Raw genomic sequence first — 15,440 nt, forward strand, 5'->3', positions numbered from 1 at the left:
ATTTTTATTCATTTTGGTTGTGGAACGTCCATCTCTAGATATGTATATGGCTTAACCCTTTTTAACAAAGAAATCTAAATTTCCCAACTGGCTGATGATACTACTCTTTTCTTAAGAGACAAAGACCAGGTCGCCCACACCCTTAATGCTATAACTGCATTTTCTATTGCATTAGGATTAAAACTGAATGTTTCTAACTGTGAAATCTTATGTTTATTTGACTCTGATGATAAAGAAATATAAAATATTGCTGTAAAAGACTGTGTTAAATATTTAGGAGTACATTTGTCAAAAAAAAACAGACAACATGAATTTCTCTCCTAAAATTAAGAAAATCTAAAATATATTTAACAATTAGCTACAAAGAGATCTTTCTATACTTGGGAGAGTACTTCTGTTCAAGGCAGAGGGACTGTCTCGTTTTGTGTACACCTCATTATCTATATTTGTAAATCCTGCTACTTGTAAAGAGATTAAGACCTTTCTTGACTTTATCTGGAAAAATAAGTCTCAAACTAAAAAAGCCAGTCCTTTCTAATAAAAGAGCTGAAGGAGGTCTGGAAGTGTTGGATTTTGTTGACATAAATAACACTTGCAAGATCAACTGGTTGAAAAGATGTTTGATCAATACTGATTCAATATGGTATTTCACTCCAAATAATGTGTTTAATAAGTTGGGAGGTCTTCAATTTTTACTGAAATGTAATTATATTCCTGAAAGATTACCCGCTAAATTGGCTAGGTTTCACCAACAAGCTTTAATGGCCTGGAAAATATGTTTTCTGCACAATTTTTCCCCACATAAAGCTCTTCTGTGGAATAATTCAGACATAACTGTAAGGAATAAGTCATTGTTCTACCCCAGTTGGCATGAGGAATATTGACTTTGTTCTTGATGTTTTCGACAACAAGGGTAATATTCTCACATACGAACAATTTATAACATTGAAAGAGTTTCCAATACCTTTGAGTTTATTTCTGTGATCAAAGCCGTTCCCAGTGGTCTAACTACGCTAATGAAAACTCATCTTAGCTTTGGTAATAATCACAAAGTTTATCCAGAACTCAGATTGGAAGGTGTGGCTTACTTGAGAAATCTTGTTGCAATAAATATATAAGAGACAAATTCTTCATTCACAAAACCAACTCACAACAACTCACAATTTAGTTTATTTTCAGCAAACTTAACATGTGTAAATATTTGTATGAACATAATAAGATTCAACAACTGAGACAAACTGAACAAGTCCCACAGACATAGAATAAACCATAAACATAGAATAATCAAAAGTAACAGTCAGTATCTGGTGTGGCCACCAGCTGCAGTAAGTACTCCTCGTGGACTGCACCAGATTTTCCAGTTCTTGCTGTGAGATGTTACCCAAATCTTCCACCAAGGCACCTGCAAGTTCCCAGATGTTTCTGCGGGGGAAATGGCCCTAGCCCTCACCCTCCGATCCAACAGGTCCCAGACGTGCTCAATGGGATTGAGATCCGGGCTCTTCGCTGGCCATGGCAGAACACTGACATTCCTGTCTTGCAGGAAATCAGCCATACTGCTTGTTCTGTGAGTGGTGGCACTGTCATGCTGGAGGGTCATGAGCCTGCAGGAAGGGTACCACATGAGGGAGGAGGATGTCTTCTCTGTTTCACACAGTGTTAAGACTGCCTGCAATGACAAGCTCAGTCCGATGATGCTATGACACTCCGCCCCAGACCATGACAGACCCTCCAAATCGATCCCGCTCCAGAGTACAGGCCTCGGTGTAACGCTCATTCTTTCGACGACAAACGCGTATCCGACCATCACCCCTGCTGTGACAAAACCGCGACTCGTCAGTGAAGAACACTTTTTGCCAGTCCTGTCTGGTCCAGCAACAGTGGGTTTGTGCCCATAGGCGACATTGTTGCCAGTGATATCTGGTGAGGACCTGCCTTGAAACAGGCCTACAAGCCCTCAGTCCAGCCTCTCTCAGCCTATTGCGGACAGTCTGAGCACAGATGGCGGGATTGTGCGTTCCTGGTGTAATTTGGGCAGTTGTTGTTGCCATCCTGTACCTGTCCCGCAGGTGTGATGTTCGGATGTACCGATCCTATGCAGGTGTTGTTACACGTGGTCTGCCACTGCGACATTGCAATTTATTGCCCTGGCCACATCTGCAGTCCTCATGCCTCCTTGCAGCATGCCTAAGGCACGTTTACACAGATGAGCAGGGACCCTGGGCATCTTTCTTTTGGTGTTTTTCAGAGTCAGTAGAAAGTCCTCTTTAGTGTCCTAAGTTTTCGTAACTGTGACCTTATTTGCCTACCGTCTTTAATGACTGTTCCACAGGTGCATGTTCATTAAACAAGCATGGGAAACAGTGTTTAAGCCCTTTACAATGAAGATCTGTGAAGTTTTGGATTTTTACTAATTATCTTTGAAAGACAGGGCTCTGAAAAAGGGACGTTTCTTTTTTTCCGGAGTTTATAAGCACCTATCCACTACTGATATAAGCCTTAATTTATCGTCAAGCAAAATTTCACAAATTATTTAAACTGGCATATCGGCTGCTGGCTGGTCGAGTAACCTCTCTGCCAGGAAGTCCTTCATAAGGATTAGTGACACGGCCAATAAATACAGCGCCATCCAGACAGATTGACAAGAACCTCTGACTGAATGTAACACAGCCACCATCCGCTGGGATTTTGTGCTGTGATCGCCACCATCCCTCTACAACACATCATTTCATTCTCTGTAATAAACTCATTCTCAGACTCAGAGCTACTCTGTAAATTCAGCCATTTTTGGGAGTACCAAAATCTCCTCTCTCCTGCCAATGACACAATGCCAATTTACAGTTAGCTTGCGTTCTAAATCATAGTGTTTCCATTGCCCTTCAAATGGAAGAAGTTTGAACCACCAAGACTCTTCCAAGAGCTGGCAGCCCGACCAAACTGAGCAAATCGGGGGAAGAGAACCCGATGGTCACTCTGACAGAGCTCCAGAGTTCCTCTGTGGAGATGGGAGAACCTTCCAGAAGGACAACCATCTCTGCAGCGCTCCACCAATTAGGCCTTTATTGTAGAGTGGCCAGATGGAAACCACTCCTCAGTAAAAAGGCACATGAAAGGCCACTTGGAGTTTGCCAAAAGGCACCTAAGGGACTCTCAGACCATGAGAAACAAGTCTCTCTGGTCTAATGAAACCAAGATTGAACTCTTTGGCCTGAATGCCAAGCGCCACATTAATACAACTTGATTAGTCACATGCGCCGAATACAACATACCTTACAGTGAAATGCTTACTTACGAGCCCCTAACCGACAGTGCAGTTTCAAAAAATATGGATAAGAATAAGACATCATCTGGAGGAAACCAGGCACTGCTCATTACCTGGCCAATAACATTCCTACGGTGAAGCATGGTGGTAGCAGCAGCATGCTGTGGGGATGTTTTTCAGTGGCAGGGAATGGGAGACTAGTCAGGATCAAGGGGAAGATGAACAGAGCAAAGTACAGAGAGATCCTTGATGAAAACCTGCTCCAGAGTCCTCAGGACCTAAGACTGGGGTGAAGGTTCACCTTCCAACAGGACAACAACCCTAAGCACACAGCCAAGGCAACGCAGGAGTGGCTTCGGGACAAGTCTCTGAATGTCCTTGAGCGGCCCAGCCAAAGCCCGACCTTGAAGCCAATCGAACATCTCTGGAGAGAACTGAAAATAGCTGTGCAGCGACGTACTCCATCCAACCTGACAGAGCTTGAAAGGATCTGCAGAGAAGAAATGGGAAAAACTCCCCAAATACAGGTGTGTCAAGCTTGTAGCGTCATACCCAAGAAGACTTGAAGCTGTAATAGCTGCCAAAGGTGCTTCTACAAAGTACTGAGTAAAGGGTCTGTAATACAGAAAAATTATAATACGTTTCCCAAAATTTGTAAAATTCTGTTTTGCTTTGTCATTATGGGGTATTTTGTGCAGATTGAGGTAAGATTTATTTTAAATCCATTTTAGAATAAGTCTGTAACGTATCAAAATGTGGAAAAAGTGAAGGGGTCTGAATACTTTCCGAATGCACTGTAGCTCGTTTGATTAAAACCAGTGTGGTTTAAAACCTGTGTGTTTTAATAAAATCAACTGTGTCTATATATGGAAAAATATACGTTTAAAATTTTGAGCAAACGATTGGTCGAAGAACAGACAATTTTTATTTTATATAGTTGGGAACAACCCTAGACCAGAGCCTCTGGTTTCCAATGGGAGCAAATTAATCAAAGTGTGCAGAACAAGCAAGGTGGGCAGAGCCAAGAATGAGTTAGTGAGATCCTATTGGTGCGTTTTAGCATTGATTTGCATATTTCTGTTAGGGAATACCTACTATGAAGTGTTGGTGTGCAATAATTCAATTCGCCCTTGCACGCCTTCTAAAAACTTTTTTTTTTTTTTTATTACTTTGGCAAAGTCTACAAAACGCAGTCCACCATGTTACAGATTCTAGTTTTGGAAACAGAAAATTGTATGGAAATGTTTCGTCGATGAGAAAATTTGCATAATGTCGGCCAAAATCCATATCGTTCCATCTTCTCCCACTGCCGGCCACTGGGCTTCCTCTCATCACCATATTTGGTAGTGAGTGAAAAAGCAACTGGATGCTTCACATTTATACATCCGGTGAAATATCTGGCTCATCTGTGGTTCAACTGTTTAACCCCATCAGAACCAAACATATAAGCTAAACAATGTCAATGTAAACAAACACTGTATAGCTTCAAAACATGATTAAAACTATCATTATTTTGATCTCATGGTTGGTCTGTCAGTCTATGAATTTGAGAGTGGTTACATTTCTCTAGGCCCATCCCTAAGCGGTTTATCCAAAAAGGTGGCAGGTTGGTTGCCTTGTTATTTGACCTGCAGATTGCCCCCTCAAAGTCTAGTTTGTGAATCTTTTACTTTTGTACACCATCTTCAAAAACAGCAGAAAATTATAATTTGGGTTATTGAAAAGATTAACAGCAGTGTAATATGTTAAAATTATTTCTTACACTATGCTTGTTTTGTCAAACTGAAATTAGGAAAACATTTTTGAATTTTTGCAACCATGCAATGGCAGAGCAATTTCTACATATTGCACATTTAACCTCTCTGGTGTAGGGGGCAGTATTTTGACATCCGGATGAAAAGCGTGCCCAAAGTAAACTGCCTGTTACTCAGGCCCAGAAGCTAGGACATGCATATAATTGGTAGATTTGAATAGAAAACTCTAAAATTTCCAAAACTGTTAAAATAATGTCTGAGTTTAACAGAACTGATATGGCAGGCAAAAACCTGACAAAAACACATCCAGGAAGTGGGATTTTTTTACGTTTGTAGTTTTCCATTGACTGCCTATACAGTATCCAATGACTTAGGACTCAGATTGCACTTCCTATGGCTTCCGCTAGATGTCAACCGTCTTTAGAAATTGTTTCAGGCTTGTATTCTGAAAAATGAGGGAGTAAGACCACTGAGTCAGTGGAAAGTCCCCAGACCTAGAGCGCGCCTTTCTTGTTTTTCTTTTATATTGACAAAGCTATTGTCCGGTTGAAATATTATTGATTATTATCACTAAAAACAACCTGAGGATTGATTATAAACATCGTTTGACATGTTTCTACAAACTTTACTGATACTTTTTGGATTTTGTCGTCTGCCTTTATATCCAAAAACCTCAGTTTTGGATATAAAGAGGGACTTTATCGAACAAAACTAACATTTGTTTAACTGGGAGTCTTGTGAGTGCAACCATATGAGGATCAAAGGTAAGTGATTAATTTTATCGCTATGTCTGACTTTTGTTACTCCTCTACTTGGCTGGTAACTTTTTGTAATGTTTTGTGTGCTGTGCGCTGTCCTCAGATAATCACATGGTATGCTTTCGCCGTAAAGCCTTTTTGAAATCTGACACAACGGTTGGATTAACAAGAAGTTAATCTTTAAGCCGATGTATAACACTTGTATGTTTTATGAATTTTTATTATGAGAATTTCTGTTTTTGAATTTGGCGCTCTGCAATTTCACCGGATGTTGGCCAGGTGGGACGCTAGCGTCCACATACCCTAGAGGCTTTAACTACAAAAGCTAGTTACGAGACAACCCATATTGTTCCTCCAAAGACATTGCTTCATTGGGTCGTTCCACAAAATTTGTTTATTTTTCATCCCTTTGATATTTTAAGTAGAGAATATACACAAATATAGCATTTTAAAAGCCTGTTATATTAAATGAAGTCCCCTTTAATATTGCCCAGATGGAGAACTCAATCAAATCTGATTTTTTATGAATAAAGGCTAACGTTAGTTAAAGCGCGAGAATTCAGCATTTTGACATCCCTGTCACTTCTTGGAAGATTTTAACCCATTTAATCCCAAAATTCCACCATCATTGTAAAGCCCTAGTTATTTTGTTGCTTTGACAGTCATTTCTGAAGGTTCATTCATTTATGTCTATCCCTTATTTTAAAAAGGTCAACCCTGTTACGGAAACTGAACTCTCGTTTTAATATGGTGAAACTACTCCTTTTAAATTATTTATTTAAAAAAGAAACATTGACCATCTAATAGTAAAATTAGAGTAAAAGCGGGTGAGTTGGTTCTACTGTTTTAACCTCTACCGAGCACCTACCCCGGGTCCGGGAGCACCCCCCACCCCCACACTGATTAGCATCGCTAGCATAGCGTCACAATTAAATAGTAGCATCTAAATATCATTAAATCACAAGTCCAAGACACCTAATGAAAGATACAGATCCTGTGAATAAAGCCACCATTTCAGATTTTTATAATGTTTTACAGGGAAGACACAATATGTAAATCTATTAGCTAAACACGTTAGCAAAAGACACAATTTTTTTACTCCAACAGTTTTTTCCTGCGTCAGTAGCTATCACTAATTCGACTAAATAAAAATATATATAGCCACTAACCAAGAAACAAGTTCATAAGATGACAGTCTGATAACATATTTATGGTATAGCATAGTTTTTTTTTGAAAAATGTGAATTTTTCAGGTATAAATCACAGTTCTACATTGCAGCTGCAATCTGAAAGTGCCGACGCAGCCAGAACAATTACAGAGACCAACGTCATATAACTAATTACTTGTCTTAAAACATTTCAGAAAAAATACACAGCGTACAGATATTGAAAGCCCAACATCTGGTGAATCCAAACAATATTTCTGATTTATTAAATGTTTTATAGCGAAAACAAAATGTAGCGCTAAATTAGCATAGCCACGCCAGCCAGAACCAGCTGGGCGCCCCCTGACCAGTTCACATGCACGACAGATATATGAAATAACATCGTAAATTGGGTCTTACTATTGCTGATCTTTCATCAGAATGTTGATCAAGGTGTCCTTAGTCCTGATGAGTCGTTCAATCCATTCATAATGGCAACTTTCCCTCTTCATTTAGCATATGTACTGGTCGACTGGCCAAAGAAAAAAAGTCACAGAACGGAACACGGCAAAACTCCCGAAAAAATTCAAATAATCTGATTAAACTATATTGAAAAAACAAACATACATGTATCAAACAAACTTCGAGACGGAGATAGTTTTCATCCGTAACGGCAGCAAAACAGAAGACAATCACACCTACAAATCGCGCGATTCAGAGAACCGGAAGTTGTCGGTCACGCCAAAGAAATAGGTCTTATTTCACGTCAGTACAAGATGAACAAAAACTTTCTCCTCTGACGTCCTCTTGACACCCAGAGGAAGACGAATGAAGTGTGTTTCGGGTCATAGGTGGCGTGACCATATATAGGCAGAGCGTTGAAGCGAGCATACACATCTTGCATTCTTCTTCTTGGTCAGGGAAAGTGCTGTCAAATGTTTCACTTAGAGACAAAATTGAAACGGTTTTAGAAACTATAGATTGTTTTCTATCCAATGGTATTAATTATATGCATATAGTAAGAGCAATAATTGAATAAGAGGCAGTTTAATCTGTAGAGTAAATTATGCTAATGCGAAAACAGCACCCCTTGTATTCTCAAGAAGTTAAGAAATTTCCTGGTGTGGAAAACTGAACATAAACACACCAACCCTGTAGACAGGCTAGAAATATCTTAACAATAACTTTGTGAATCTTGCACTCAATTGCCACTCCACAAAACAAACTTCCATTCCCCCTGTCACAAGGGGATTTATGGTTGATTTAAGAAGAAATGTTCAACCCTATTACGGTCAACCCTGTTACTGGTCTTTATTTATTTTCTTTTTTACCAAGTTACACTTCTCAAAAGGCACCAAAATGGTGGAATGACCGAGGTTCTCAATGTTTTCGGGGCACTGAGCAAATTTCAGGTCTGCTAAGTGCAAACTAACGTTGTGATAATGTGGCCGGAGGGGATGGCTCCTAACCAACTGCTATTTTGTTTCTTTTTTCAAAAGAAATTGCCACTCATTTTGTACATATTGTTACTGCTACCGTATCTTATGACCGAAAAGAGCTCCTGGACAGCAATTACGCACCTCGAACAGGAAAAATATTTTTTCTTTAAGGAGTCCGATGCGAAGGATATACTGCTTCCCCGAGACCAGGCCCAAATCCCCGTCATTTGTGTGAGGAAAAGACGTAAATACAGGGGGCAGAGGTCTGTGTGCCGTGTGTGAATTCGCCGGTCAGTGAGTAGACCACCACTACCCTCGGTATTATAAGCCCATGTGCAACCATTGGAAAACAAACTGGATGATCTACGATTAAGACTATACTACCAACGGAACATTAAAAACTGTAATATCTTATGTTTCACAGACTTGGCTGAACGACGACACGGATAATAGAGCTGGCTGGCTTCTCAGTGTTTTGGTAGGACAGAGCAGCTTCGTCTGGTAAGACGAGGGGTGGGGGTGTGTGTATTTGTGTGTGTGTGTGTGTGTGTGTGTGTGTGTAACTGCTGTTGCGCAATGTCTAATATTAAAGACGTCTCGAGGTATTGCACGCCTGAAGTAAAACACCTCATGATAAGCTGTAGACCACACCATCAATATTACTCGTAGCCATCCATTTACCACCACAAACCGATGCTGGCACTAAGACCGCACTAAACGAGCTGCAGTTGAAGTAGGAAGCTTACATACACTTAGATTGGAGTCATTAAAACTTGTTTTTCAACCACTCCACACATTTTTTGTTAACAAACTATAGTTTTGGCAAGTCGGTTAGGACATCTACTTTGTGCATGACACAAGTAATTTTTCCAACAATTGTTTACAGTTTATTTCCCTTATAATTCACTGTATCACAATTCCAGAGGGTCAGAAGTTTACATACACTAAGTTGACTGTTCCTTTAAACAGCTTGGAAAATTCCAGAAAATGATGTCATGGCTTTAGAAGCTTCTGATTGATTCAAATGACGTCAATTCGCCTATTGGAGGTGTACCTGTGGATGTATTTCAAGGCCTACCTTCAAACTCAGTGCCTCTTCACTTGATATCATGGGAAAATCAAAAGAAATCAGCCAAGACCTCAGAAAATATTTTTGTAGACCTCCACAAGTCTGGTTCATCCTTGGGAGCAATTTCCAAATGCCTGAAGGTACCACGTTCATCTGTACAAACAATAGTAAGCAAGTATAAACACCATGGGACCACGCAGCCGTCATACCATCCAGGAAGGAAACGCGTTCTGTCTCCTTGAGATGAACGTACTTTGGTGCGAAAAGTGCAAATCAATCCCAGAACAACAGCAAAGGACCCTGTGAAGACGCTGGAGGAAACAGGTACAAAAGTATCTATATCCACAGTAAAATTAGTCCTATATCGACATAACCTGAAAGGCTGCTCAGCAAGGAAGAAGCCACTGCTCCAAAACCACCATAGAAAAGCCAGGACTACAGTTTGCAACTGTACATGGGGACAAAGATCATACTTTTTGGAGAAATGTCCTCTGGTGTGATGAAACAAAAAGAGAACTGTTCGGCCATAATACCCATCGTTATGTTGGGAGGAAAAACGGGGACGCTTGCTAGCCGAAGAACACCATCCCAACCGCGAAGCACGGGGGTGGCAGCATTATGTTGTGGGGTGCTTTGCTGCAGGAGGGACTGCAGAAAAATAGAAATAGACAAAATAGATGGCATCATGAGGTAGGAAAATGTGGATATATTGAAATCAACATCAAGACATCAGTCAGGAAGTTAAAGCTTGGTTGCAAATGGGTCTTCCAAATGGACAATGACCCCAAGCACGCTTCCAAAGTTGTGGCAAAATGGCTTAAGGACAACAAAGTCAAGGTATTGGAGTGGCCATTACAAAGCCCTGACCTCAAGCCTATAGAAAATTTGTGGGCAGAACTGAAAAAGTGTGTGCGAGCAAGGAGGCCTACAAACCTGACTCACTTATACCAGCTCTGTCAGGAGGAATGGGCCAAAATTCACCCAACTTATTGTGGGAAGCTTGTGGAAGGCTACCCAAAATGTTTGACCCAAGTTAAACAATTTAAAGGCAATGCTACCAAATACTAATTGAGTGTGTGTAAACTTCTGACCCACTGGGAATGTGATGAAAGAAATCTCTCCTATTATTCTGACATTGCATTCTTAAAATAAAGTGGTGATCTTAACTTCTTGCAACTATAGGGGGTGCTGTTTCAAATTAGCATAATTGTCTCTACAGATTAAACTGCCTAGTACTGAATTCTTGCTCGTACAATATGCATATTATTGTTATTATTGGATAGAAAACACTCTCTAGTTTCTATAGTCGTTTGAATTATGTCTCTGAGTGAAACAGAACTCATTCTACAGCACTTTTCCTCCCAGTGTGAAAGATTTAGACATCTTGGCCTCTGGTTCCAGATCAGTTTTTAAAGTCTCTGTTAATCCTATGAGATACAAACACTGCCCACGCCTTCCTCTAGATGTCAGTAAGTGGTGACAATTTGAATGGAGTCGATTGCGCAATCATTGGCTCTATAAATGACAAAATACCGGAAGTAAGCCTTCCTTTGGACACTGCGCTCAACGCGAGAAGGATATCTGACTGGCCTTTTTCCAAGCATTGGTTTAGCCAGTAATATAGCGTCGGTCATCTTTTTACTTGTTATAGGTGTTAGAAACATCATAATGTAGTTCATTTAAACCGTTTTATAGCAATTTATATCCGTTTAGTGTGATTTTGAGGCATTGCTTTGTAATAGACTTTGAAGCTCCGGGCACGTTTCGGGGTCCCGGTCGTACGTTAGTGGGCATTGACGGACAAGTGGACATCTTTCGACCAAAAGAAGATTAGACCCAAGAAAGGATTCATTGTCCAAGATTCTGATGGGAGAACAGCTCATAGTAAGAACAATTTATGATGATAAATCGTGTTTCTGTCGATAAATGTTAAACGTTTATGCCGCCATCTTGTTTGCTATAGCTTCACTTGGCGCAACCTGTATTGAAAAGTAAGGATAATTTAAAAAATGTAATTCCGCGATTGTATTAAGAATTAAATTGTCTATCAATCGCTGTCCACCCTGTATTTTTTAGTCAAGTTTATGAGTATTTATGTATAAGACTAGATCACTGTCTAATATGGTGCACGACATTTTCTGACCAGCTGAGCTACTTTTGTCATTGTCTAACCATGATTTTGGTGGCTAAATATGCACATTTTCGAACAAACTGTATATGTATGTTGTAATATGATGTTACAGGAGTGTCATCTGAAGAATTCTGAGAAGGCTAGTGAAAAAATTAATATATTTTGGCGATGATACGATATCGCTCTCTTTGGCTAGAATCAGTGCTCGGGTAACGTTTGCGTATGTGGTATGCTAATATAACGATTTATTGTGTTTTCGCCGTAAAACACTTAGAAAATCTGAAATGTTGTCTGAATTCACAAGATCTGTGTCTGTCCATTGCTATGTGCTGTGTATTTTTAAGAAATGTTTTATGATGAGTAAATTGGTAATACAAGTTGCTCTCTGTAGTAATTCTAGGAGCTTTGGTGAGATTTGTGATGCTGGCTGCAATGGCAAACTGAAATATGCACATTTTTCTAACAAAACCTATCCTATACCATAAATATGTTATCAGACTGTCATCTGATGAGGTTTTTTCTTGGTTAGTGGCTATCAATATCTTAGTTTAGCCGAATTGGTGATAGCTACTGGTGTTGAGAGAAAATGGTGGACAAAGAAAAATGGTGATTTTTGCTAACGTGTTTAGCTAATAGATTTATATATTGTGTCTTCCCTGTAAAACATTTTAAAAATCTGAAATGGTGGCCTTATTCACAAGATCTGTATCTTTCATTAGGTGTCTTGGACTTGTGATTTAATGATATTTAGATGCTACTATTTAATTGTGACGCTATGCTAGCGATGCTAATCAGTGTGGGGGGGGGGGGGGTGCTTCCGGATCCGGGGTAGAGGCTCGTTAGAGGTTAACTGACCTAAAACAGGTTATTTTTACTAGGATTAAATGTCAGGAATTGTGAAACTGAGTTTAAATGTATTTGGCTAAGGTGTATGTAAACTTCTGACTTCAAACTGTATATAAGGCCATAAGCAAACAAGAAAATGCTCATCCAGAAGCGGCACTCCTAGTGGCCGGAGACTTGAATGCAGGCAAACTTAAATCTGTTTTAGCTCATTTCTACCAACATGTTACATGTGCAACCAGAGAATTTTTTAAAATAAAAAATAAAATAACCTCTAGGCCAACTATACTCCTCACACAGAGACGCATACAAAGCTCTCCCTCGTCCTCCATTTGGCAAATCTGAGCATAATTATATTCTCCTGATTCCTGCTTACAAGCAAAAACTGAAGCAGGAAGTACCAGTGACTCGCTAAATACAGAAGTGTTCAGAAGACGTGGATGCTACACTGCAGGACTGTTTTGCTAGCACAGACTGGAATATTTTACAGGATTCCTCCAATGGCAACTAGGAGTATATCACCTCAGTCACCGGCTTCATCAATAAGTGCATCAACGACGTCATCTCAACAGTGATCGTACGTACATTTCCCAAACAGAAGCCATGGATTATCGGCAACACTCAAGGAGCGGGACACTAATCCGGACGCTTATAAGAAATCGCGCTATGCCCTCAGAAAAACCATCAAACAGGCAAAGTGTCAATACAGGATTAAGATTGAATCTAACTACACAGGCTCCGACGCTCGTCAGATGTGGCAGGGCTTGAAAACTATTACGGACTACAAAGGGAACCCTCCAGACGAGCTAAATGCCTTTTATGCTCGCTTTGAGGAAAGCGACACTGAAGCACGCATGAGAGCACCGAAGGTAACCTGCCTAAATGATTACTGCCCCATAGCACTCACGTCTGTAGCCATGAAGTGCTTTGAAAGGCTGGTCAAGCTTCCAACCATCAGACGGTGTCAGAGGAAGGCCCTAAAAATTGTCAAAGACTCCAGTCACCCAAGTCCTAGACAGTTCTCTCTGCTACCGCACGGCAAGCGGTACCAGAGCGCCAAGTCTAGGATCAAAAGGCTCCTTAACAGCTTCTACCCGCAAGCCATAAGACTGCTGAACTAAACTAATCAAATGGCCACCCAGACCATTTACATTGACCCCTACTCGCTGTTTATTATCTATAGTCACTTTACAAATTACCTTGACTAACCTAACCTGTACCCCCGCACATTGACTCGGTAACACATTTCTTGTTACTTTTTGATTGATTTGATTTTTTACTTAAATAAAATATTTACAAAATTTTAACTAACTCTATTTCTTGAACTGCATTGTTGTTTAAGGGCTTGTAAGTAAGCACTTCATGGCACATGTGACAAATACATTTGATTTGAAAATGCTGTGCAACTTCCGGCGATTGTTTACTGTGAACACTGAGGCTGTACCCGCTTTAGTTTGAACAGTGACCAAGTAGGCTACTGTGACTATTTGATCATAATGTAGGCCTAACAGAGTGGCCTACCATCAACAATTTTTTGGGGAGAAAACATGCATTCCACAACATCCTAAAAAGCGTTCGGCCTACAGTAGCAGCAAGTGTGGAGTTCAAATGTAGGACTTTGAGAAGAAAAAAAACATGCAGGTCTTAACATTAACCTGATTATCCACTTGTCCCTCAGACAAGGAGGTGACTGAAAATGTGTTGTTTGATGCAAGAAACCACTTTACAAAATAAAATTAATTATTCCCATTCCATTACCACAGAGAATCAGACAAATTACGCTACCCTCTGCATATTGGCTACTTAGAATATTCAAGATCGTCTCAAAATACAACACTGCTCTTTACCTGACTCCCTTTCAAAGATGGCTAGAAATGCACACATTTTGTGCTCTTGTAGGAAGCAACCACTCCCCCATTGTTGACTAGAAATTAGCTATAACTGGGCTAATAACTCACTAACTAGCAAAGAATATGAAGAAATGTGCACAGGTGGCTACATGCAGCTCTCGCTTTGATCTCAAAACAAGCACAACTACTCACTACCGCTCATGCTGTGAACACAATCCAGTTCAAAGTGAATGGCACACATCCATATATATAGGCCTACTGCAGCTCCGATTGGTTACGGCACACCGGTCTGTGTAGAGTACGGACCTGAGTCGTGCTTGTCAATGGAATAGAACCCTAAACCAATGCACTCTGCCTACAATAAAATCTCTTGCACAGTTTTTGCATACCAAGTCTTGCATAGCTCGTTTTGTTTCGATATGTTACATCGAAAGTGACTAATATTGCATTGATTCGAGCACAATTCCCACAGCAGAGCGAAACGTTGATAGTGTTAACTAAAGGGGAAAACTCTAGAAAGTTGAGCGAAGTTTAATTTCGTGCTTCTCGGCGTGGGCTTGTATTGCTTCTGCACGGCAGTTCAAGGGGAGCTGCGTGCCTGTGCACTTGCGCAGCTTAGAGGGAATGACCTCATTGTACTTTGGCAGAAGAGGGGAAAAGACACATTCTGGGTTAACATCAGACAAAATGCGAGGTCAATCCATGACAAAGGGGCACTCACGTTACACCGGGGTAGCTGCTATACTTCTTTTTCCCAAACCGGTTCTGTTGGACGAAGAAGTCAAATCGTTCCGACTTTTTCCACATGTAGTAGAAGGCGACACATTCAGCGACTGTCCTTGTATTCACCTGAAGGAGAAAGAGTAGGTGAAGGGTTCAATGGAGAGATGTATCAAGTCCTTGCAGGACATGACTGTCATTGAACAACAATATCCCCATTTCATCTACAGTAGAACCTCATAAGCTACAAAACTCAGGGCTGGTTTTCCAGACTAAGCATAGTCCTTGGGAGAAAAAAACAAAACAGTTCCTATGGAGATCATCCATTGAGCATGATTTTTGGTCCAGAAACAGGCGTAAAGTGTTTGGGAAACCAGTCCTCAGTTACCAACTGACAGGTCAACTGAACAGGCAATATAAATGCAAAGAAAGAAGCTAAAAAACACAGATTTACAAATTCTGGACAATT

General features: G+C 40.3%; 1 protein-coding gene across 1 annotated transcript in view; it reads right to left on the reverse strand.

Annotated features, from left to right (window-relative positions):
• The window catches only part of mier3a (mesoderm induction early response 1, family member 3 a), a 47,448-nt gene that overhangs the window by 12,708 nt on the left and 19,300 nt on the right, over positions 1 to 15,440 (reverse strand). The window contains 1 exon segment of the mRNA XM_055875624.1: positions 14,973 to 15,100. Within this exon segment, the coding sequence (XP_055731599.1) occupies positions 14,973 to 15,100 (128 nt within the window).

This window comes from Salvelinus fontinalis, chromosome 21 (genome assembly GCF_029448725.1).
Source record: "Salvelinus fontinalis isolate EN_2023a chromosome 21, ASM2944872v1, whole genome shotgun sequence".
Lineage (NCBI taxonomy): Eukaryota > Metazoa > Chordata > Actinopteri > Salmoniformes > Salmonidae > Salvelinus > Salvelinus fontinalis.